The sequence below is a fragment of the Triticum urartu genome, chromosome 1 (assembly GCF_003073215.2).
Source record: "Triticum urartu cultivar G1812 chromosome 1, Tu2.1, whole genome shotgun sequence".
In the NCBI taxonomy this organism is placed as follows: domain Eukaryota; kingdom Viridiplantae; phylum Streptophyta; class Magnoliopsida; order Poales; family Poaceae; genus Triticum; species Triticum urartu.
Window position 1 is genome coordinate 506,184,133 of NC_053022.1, and position 7,636 is coordinate 506,191,768.

A 7,636-nucleotide genomic window follows, 5' to 3' on the forward strand; every position below is an offset into this window, starting at 1 on the left:
GGCTGCCCTGACAAAACCACCCAAGTCTCCGCTGAAAGGAAACTATGAGCGCATTATTGGAAAGGAATTTGCCGAAGCGGAGCGGTCGGGAAGTACTGTCAGTGATCAAAGGCTGAAAGAACGACGAGCTGGGAAACAAATTGCCCAGCTCGGCGAACAAGCGAAGCAATCGTGTCCCCCGCTCAAGGTGCCTAGCGACAACGTCGCTAATGATCCGAGGATGGTGCCCAGTTATAGCAATCTTGGCGATTACCTGCCCGACGATGTACATTATGATTTCATGGAGGTGCAGATACAAAGATATGAGTATGGGAAGCCTCTCGTCAAAGATGAAAGATCTCTATCAACGATGATGCGAAGATTGCATGATTGGTACTTGAAAATCTGCAGAGACTCTGGGGGGAGGAGTACTTTGTATGTGAAAGTTAAAAAGGAGCATGACCTCGTTGGAATTGAACGGTTGCCTGTTCCATTCGAGGAGTTCTTTCAGTTTTTCAATCAATTGGCCCTCGATAAAACAACGGTCGCTTGCTACTGTCTGTAAGTAGTACTACTTCTGTCATTAAGTCTCTCTATATAGCTCAGCTCTTTCATTGCATGTATTTATAATCATCCTCAATATATTAAGCAGATTGAAGATCGCCAAATTGAAGAAAAGACAAGTCGATGATATTGGGTTCATTAACACATATCTCATAGATGCAACTCAGGTTAAATTTCATGCCGCAGATACCGAGGCCAACTTGCTACGATCATTGGTAATAAATGAAAACAAAGATATAATACTCTTTCCTTACAACTTCAAGTGAGTGTTACTGTCTTGTGCGTATTCGGTTTCCCTTATATATTAGTCAAGGTTATAGTAATGTAATTGATGAGCTATGCATGCATGTGCAGTTACCACTATATTCTCCTAGAGATTAAGCTTGAGCAGGGACTAGTAACCGTCTTAGACTCAAGACGAAAAGATCCCCAGGACTATGCAGACATGACTCAAATGCTCGAGAAGTAAGTTAAATCGATCATTATCCACCATATCAGCAACTTTGTTCATTTCCTGATATATCAAGTAATTGTTTTCTTTGTCCGGCAGGGTTTGGAGAAAATTCACCAGAAAAGCTCCGGGACTGCCGAAGGAGCTGCAATTTAGACACCCGAAAGTAAGTACTATAGTAGCATGTTCCGCGCATCTACTAGTGATTTCAAGCGCTAGTTTCATCAATACCATTTGAGATTCTTGCTTATCAGTTTGATTGACCTCTATTTCTTGTAAAGTGGTTGTGGCAGGAACAAGGGAATGATTTCTGTGGATACTACGTTTGCGAGTCCATCCGCCACACGACCTGTGAGCGGGGCTACACTGACGAACAATATGAAGTACGTAAATAACAACATTCACAATTTTATTTTATTACCATCATTTGTGTTGAGTTTCATTCATTCATATATATATGTATTGACCCCCTTCTTCAAATTAGATGTTTCGGAAGCGGGATGAACTCCTAGCACCAGCTCGCATGCGAGCAATTCAAGAGGAATTGGCGGCATTCTTTCTTGACCACGTGATCGCTGAAGACGAAGAATACTATGTGGACCATGAGTCCGTATGATTATATTTGTAAGAGATAATTATTGTATATATGTAGCCGGTAGTGTCGGATAGATATACGAGAACTTGTTGTTCGACCAATCTCTCGGAGAAGGAGAGGTGGTCGATATCACTTCTCTCTGTATGCATATATGTTCATGACGATCTTCTGTTTCCTTCGTTTGCTTACTAGCTAGCTAGCGTGTCTAGTCATTTCTATACGTATGTATAGTACGTAGCGTCGACCAAGCACGGACATAAGAGAGGACACTTCTCTTTATTAATTATAGCTAGCTAACACAATATATGAAACACCTAAATTAACCCCCCAAAACCCCCAAACCCCTCCCCCTTTTAAAAAAAACAAAAACCCCAGCCACAGAAATGCTGACGCGTGGATTCCTATTGGTCCTGGTTGGTGCCACCAACCGGGACCAAAGGGTCTCCTGCCTGGGCTCCGCGCACAGGCCACGTGGAGGCCCATCAGTCCCGGTTCTAAAGGGACTGAACCGGGACTAAAAGGACAGGGCATTAGTACCGATCCTTTAGTCCCGGTTCAGGAACCGGGACAAAAGGCCCTTACGAATCGGGACAACAGGCCCTTTTTCTACCAGTGCCACCCTATCATATGCTTTCATCATGTCCAACTTTAATGCACAAAAGCGGTTTCTTTTTGCCTTGTTCCTCTTCACAAAATGAAGGCATTCATATGCTGCAATAATGTTATCTGTGATGAGTCTGCCGGGAACAAACGCAGATTGCTCATCTAATATTATATATCTCTGGCGGAACTAGCTTCAGCCTATTAGAAATTACTTTGGAGGCAATTTTGTATAACACATTACATAAAGAGATGGAAACTGAGTGAGCATCCTAGGATTTTTTACCTTTGGTATTAAACACCAATATAGTCTCATTAATGCATTCTGCCGACTCTTAAAATGTTTACGTGCCGACGTAAATTTAGCGGACTTGATCTGGGCCGAAAACGGCCGGATACGTTATCCCGCCCGCAAAAAATATATGGGCCGGCTGCGGGATAGCGCTCCTGCTAGAAGAGATGCTCTGACACGTCTATAAAGCTTTCCTCCCCCGAACTACTTGGCGTTCAAAATTCAAAATCTCAAGCAGACCATTCTTCTTTCTCCACCCAAGCGGACGCAGAGGCAGCCATGAGGAAGGCGCCCGCAGCGGCCCCCAAGCCCAAGCCGAGGGCGAGGGCCAAGCCCAAGGCGAAGGCCAGCCCCGACTCCCTCTCCAGCGCCACGTTGCCGTCCCGCAGCGGCGGGTCTCCCGTCGCGGTCGGCCGCGGCCTCCTCTCGCCCTCCTCGCCGGCGACGCCCAAGGCCAGGTCTCCCCTCTCCCCGTTCGCCGCATCCACGCCGGCCTCCGTGTCCACCGTCGCCGACCTGAGGGGCCGCGCCGCCTCGAGCCTCGACTCGCTCAAGCGCCGCCTCGACGCGCTCCACGGCGACTCCGCCCGCGACCTCGAGGCCTCCCACTCCCGAATCTCCAAGCGCATCAAGGTGACCTCCCTCTCTCTCTCTCTGATCCCGTCCCGGCCGAGCCCTTTTGCCATCCTTAGCGCATCGATCGTGTGACGTGACGTGATCCATCGCCTTCCTTCCGTGTGCGCCGTTCAGATGCAGACGCAGAGCTGCCTCAAGCTGGCCGAGGAGGCGGAGAAGGAGCGTAAGAAGATGGACGAGAGGATCTCCGGGCGCGCCGAGGAGATGAAGGTACGCCCGTGCCGTTCCTCGTTCGATTCCATGTTTGATCGACCCCGTTGGCCGTGCGTGCTGCCGTGTATTCTGAATTTCGTGCGGATTTGGATTGGACCCTGAGATTGCGATCCTCCGTGTGGATAATTCCAGGCATCGTACAAGGAGTTCGTGACGGAGGTGCAGTCGTCTTCGTCTCGTGGTACTGCAGCGAGCGAGCACAGATATCCACCTTCTTCTTCTGAATTTTACTTCAGTTTTCAAGCCACTAAGGCAGTGGTGGTGCATCGTTTAGTACTAACTTGGTTCGCACTGCTCAGTGTCCAAGGTGACCTTCCCTGAGATGGCAAAGTCGGTGGCCAGAGCTATCGATGGCATGCGCAGTCGCTACAACATCCCAGCTACGACAGCTTAGCATACGGTTCAGTTCAGACTGTCTCTGCTACGTCTCTGAATTGGTAATCACTTCTCCAGTTTCCAAATTGACATATGAGTTGGTCATGTTCAGTAAATTTTCATGAGTGTTTGTCCATGAAAATCGACAGGTGTAGTATTTACAAGGGATATTAATTGTTGGTTACAGGTTACCAAACGGCATATGCAGTTCTCTAGAACGGATAAGAGATCGCTAGAGCCTAGATGATCCTACCCTTTCAGACGATTTTACTTGCTTGGTTGATTAGTACTGCTTTTGTGTAGAACAAGGTCTTGGCTGTGTACAATGGGCATTTTTAATCCGTGGGCATCAACAATGTCATACATGTTGGCTTTGATATTCCAGACACTTGTTTCAGTTGGATTTAGAAGCATCATGGGTTCCAGACTAATATCCAGAAATTTGTGGTCTAAATGCACATATCTTAGTATGTATTCGACTTGTATGAGTTAATCATACTTTTAAAATCTGTTTGTTTCACACCTCACATAAACTACCTTATCTAGAGATATAATTCTTCCATATCTCCCTCTGCGTGTGTACTCGATTCTGTGATTACATAAAAATTGCAGTATTCCAAGAAATTCTGTAATGTGAATTCTATTGGCTAAACAAAAAAGCTATCTACATAACACATAGAGATAGGAAATCTTCCTCTGATTCCACTGTGTTTGTGTTGTTTACAGTCTTTCTTCAACAACTAGCATCATTGCTTTGTTCCCCTTTTGTTTTATCAAAACTCGACCGTATGTATAAAAGTCATGTGCTATTCATGTCTACTTTCTATATGCCGACATCCATCTTCTTGTTTAGGTCTCTTTACAGGTTACACAGTTATCACTCTTGCTTGTGGTAATGTTTACTAGCTGAATCTTGTCTGTATTTTCTGTAACAGGTACATGCCCTTCTCCAGATCAACCTGACTGCTAAATTCCTGAACTCGTGGCAGCAGAAAACTCGCACATTTGTAAACAACAACTGTTACACTTACATCATACCTTTTGCTAGTCTCTTTGCGAGCGACGATAAAACTCGTTACGTTCACTGCTCCATGACATTGCATGTGTGCGTTACCACTATCGGTATTATCATAGATACTATAACTTGTAAGGATAACAATATTGCAGATCTGAAACACAGTTCATGATGCCGTATTTGTGTTCAGAAGGGAAACCCCGTCTATCTGGATGGTGCTTATAAACATTGTTTATACCTTGCATTGCACAAGTTCGTCGTCAGGTGGTCAATCTATTTCAGTGGATATTGGGAAACTCTCTGTGTTTTTTCTGTCCATGTTGTTAGCATTTTCTATTTGTTTCCTTCCATTCTTTCTTCCTTGTGTACATGTGCTCTTCACCAAGAACTTTGCTTGCTGTGAGCTGAAGTATCTGGCCAGTGACTAGTTATCAGGATTTAACCTGTTGATATAGGAATTTATAGAGACCATTTCCCCCGGATGTTTCGGACATTTTTGCAAGGTCTCCTTTGGAATTGGGAGCCATGTTTTGCTTCCTCCCTCCTTGGGTGTATCCTCAATTAGGTATCAGAATCTGCTGATGGTTCACCGACATCGTTTCTGTGGCATCTGTGATGTGTTCATTCTGCCCATGGTTGTCAGTGTCAACAATACTGAAATGTTTCCAAAAATTTTTTTGCGGGAACTGAAATGTTTCCATTGTACGATCCTGGAACATTGAGTCTTCGTAGAGAGAGTGAAAGTTGAATGCGTACTTGTGTGAAAACAGAGCGAGTGTATGAACAGATGACTAACAATTTCATGGCTGGAAGCCTGAAAGACTTGGCTGGCTACCGGTGGTGAACAATTATTTTTACAGATTGACTACAAACTGGACCAATATGTGCTTCAGGTCTGCCCTGTCGCTCTAAAGGAGAAAAGATGAACAGAGGACCATCATATCTAGTATCTTGCTACAGGAGAGCACAAGTTTCTTTCTACACACAAAAAATAACAACAGAAAAAAAAAACTCCCCCTAGCAGTGCTCGCGAGTCCCGACACACATGGCTAAAGAACCAAGTATTTCTTACATCATAGAAGCACTGATAATACGCACAGCTACGCAAAACATTTTGTCACAAAGAACAGATGTGCATGCCGGACATTTGGAATCAAACAGACGGCATATGTAAGAGATCTAGAATAACATTCCAACAACATAGCATGACCAATTGTGCATGTCAACCTCGCCAAAGATATCCATAGTTCAGAGCATTAACAAGATGATCATTGATCAAGACATCATAACAAGCACCAAACGGTCACATCCAAAATGACATGCCCTGTGGTCAAGACATCATAACAAGTAAGGAAGAGCTAAGGTCAAAAGGAAAGCCAGGAGTCATGACCATTCAGACATGCCCTGTGGAGAACAGAGGCTCCTCGGCTTTTCTTGCATCATATCATGACCTGGAATCGGAACGATGCTCTCCTGTAGGCGGTGGTGAGTAAGCAACATGCAATAGTGACTCTTCCCAATGTTCACAACACCTAGGAACTTGCCATCAACATCGCAGCGCAACACATGCTTCTTATTGAACATGACCTGCAGCTCACACTTGTTTAGCACAGCCACATCGTTCAACAATCGCACCGTAGAATCAAGTGACCTTATCCTTCTCTTTGCAAAAGAAGTTGAATAAAGTTGCATTGATGCCTCCACGGTTGAGAGGTCGATCCGGTACTTGAAAGCCCAGATTTCAGCATCGTAATCCTGCATCACCCAGACATCCATAGAAGTGGACCTGGGAGTCGAGCCGCCCCAGAAAGCAAGTGTCCCCTCCATGTCGAACAACTTCCTACATTGACATGGCTGGGTGGGACCGCGCATCCATGGGAATAACTCTGCTTCTGTGTCGAACATAATAATGTCTCCGCCGCCTCCCATAATGTCATTGCCACTACAATGGCGCCAGTGCAGGCTGCCACGGTGGTGGACCGGTGGTGAACAGTCGGATGAAAAGCGCAGCTTGTTGAGTAGCTTCTGTTCTGCAGAAGGCGATGAGGCTGTCGGCATTCTGACTCTGATGTGCCTCGGCTTGTCGGATCCCACCGTGAGGGCGTATAAGCTGGATGTGGACGAGTCATGTGACTGCGAGACCCAGAGCACCCTGTATTCTCCAGTTGAATGGTGGCAGTAGAACCCGGCTATGGTGTTGTACTGCTTCTGAGGCTGCGGTAGGTGAGCACGCCTGCGGATGACCGGGTTGCAGATGTAGAGCTGGTTACCTCGAGAGACGATGAGGAAGCTCTGAGGCTATTCTGCAAGCGATGTTCGGAGCTCGGGAGGAAAGGCCAGAGCTGCACATGGACATTAGCGCCATGAACGACGACGAGGCTGGCGGGCCGGCCCTGGCCATCGATGATGGGGAACGACGGCTGGCGGCGGCGGTGCTCGAGCACGAATGCGGGAGTGGATGTCGTGTTGTGCCATGACGCGCTGACGGCGCGGCAGCGGCCGACGTCTTTGGAAGACAACCCGCTGAGTATCTTGTCCATGATCTCCTCCGGCAGATCCTCGAGCAGGGTCGCGCCTCTTCTGCCCGGCATCGTGGTCTGCCGGAGTCCGGTCAGCTGAAAAGTCGCGGCAAGCTTTAGTTCGTGCACCCACGGCGGCTATCTCCTTCGGAGCAGCTGGAATCAAGAAGACAAGCAAGTACAAACTGTTAGCTTACACTTGATTGTAGTTAAAGAGTTGTTTGTGCAATGTGGATGCATGCAGTTGTGTGATTGTGGGCTACAACTTCCTGCAAAGTTGACGGCAAGTGTGTGTGTGTGTGTGTGTGTGCAGGTTGGCTATGCATGTGTTGCAGTAAAAGTGAGGCTGCTGAAGTGCTGAGAAGCTTCTAGTACAAAATTAGAGTTGTGGCATTCG

The 7,636-nt window shown here is 46.6% G+C and overlaps 1 protein-coding gene and 1 pseudogene across 2 annotated transcripts; one reads left to right on the forward strand and one right to left on the reverse strand.

The window, feature by feature from the left end:
* The first annotated feature begins 2,687 nt into the window (after positions 1 to 2,687).
* Positions 2,688 to 4,967, forward strand: LOC125536836. Of its 2 annotated transcripts, none has more exons than XM_048700124.1 (5): positions 2,688 to 3,114; positions 3,238 to 3,327; positions 3,463 to 3,511; positions 3,630 to 3,767; positions 4,641 to 4,967. In XM_048700124.1, exons 1-4 carry the CDS (start codon positions 2,761 to 2,763, stop codon positions 3,722 to 3,724), a joined length of 588 nt encoding a protein of 195 aa, XP_048556081.1. In that variant the 5' UTR covers positions 2,688 to 2,760; the 3' UTR covers positions 3,725 to 3,767; positions 4,641 to 4,967. The 2 variants fall into 2 exon arrangements, with proteins under 2 accessions (XP_048556081.1, XP_048556074.1); XM_048700117.1 differs by having other exon boundaries at positions 3,232 to 3,327; positions 4,641 to 4,895.
* Positions 4,968 to 6,113: 1,146 nt separating this feature from the next.
* On the reverse strand, positions 6,114 to 7,311 carry LOC125536846 (annotated as a pseudogene).
* Positions 7,312 to 7,636: the final 325 nt, after the last annotated feature.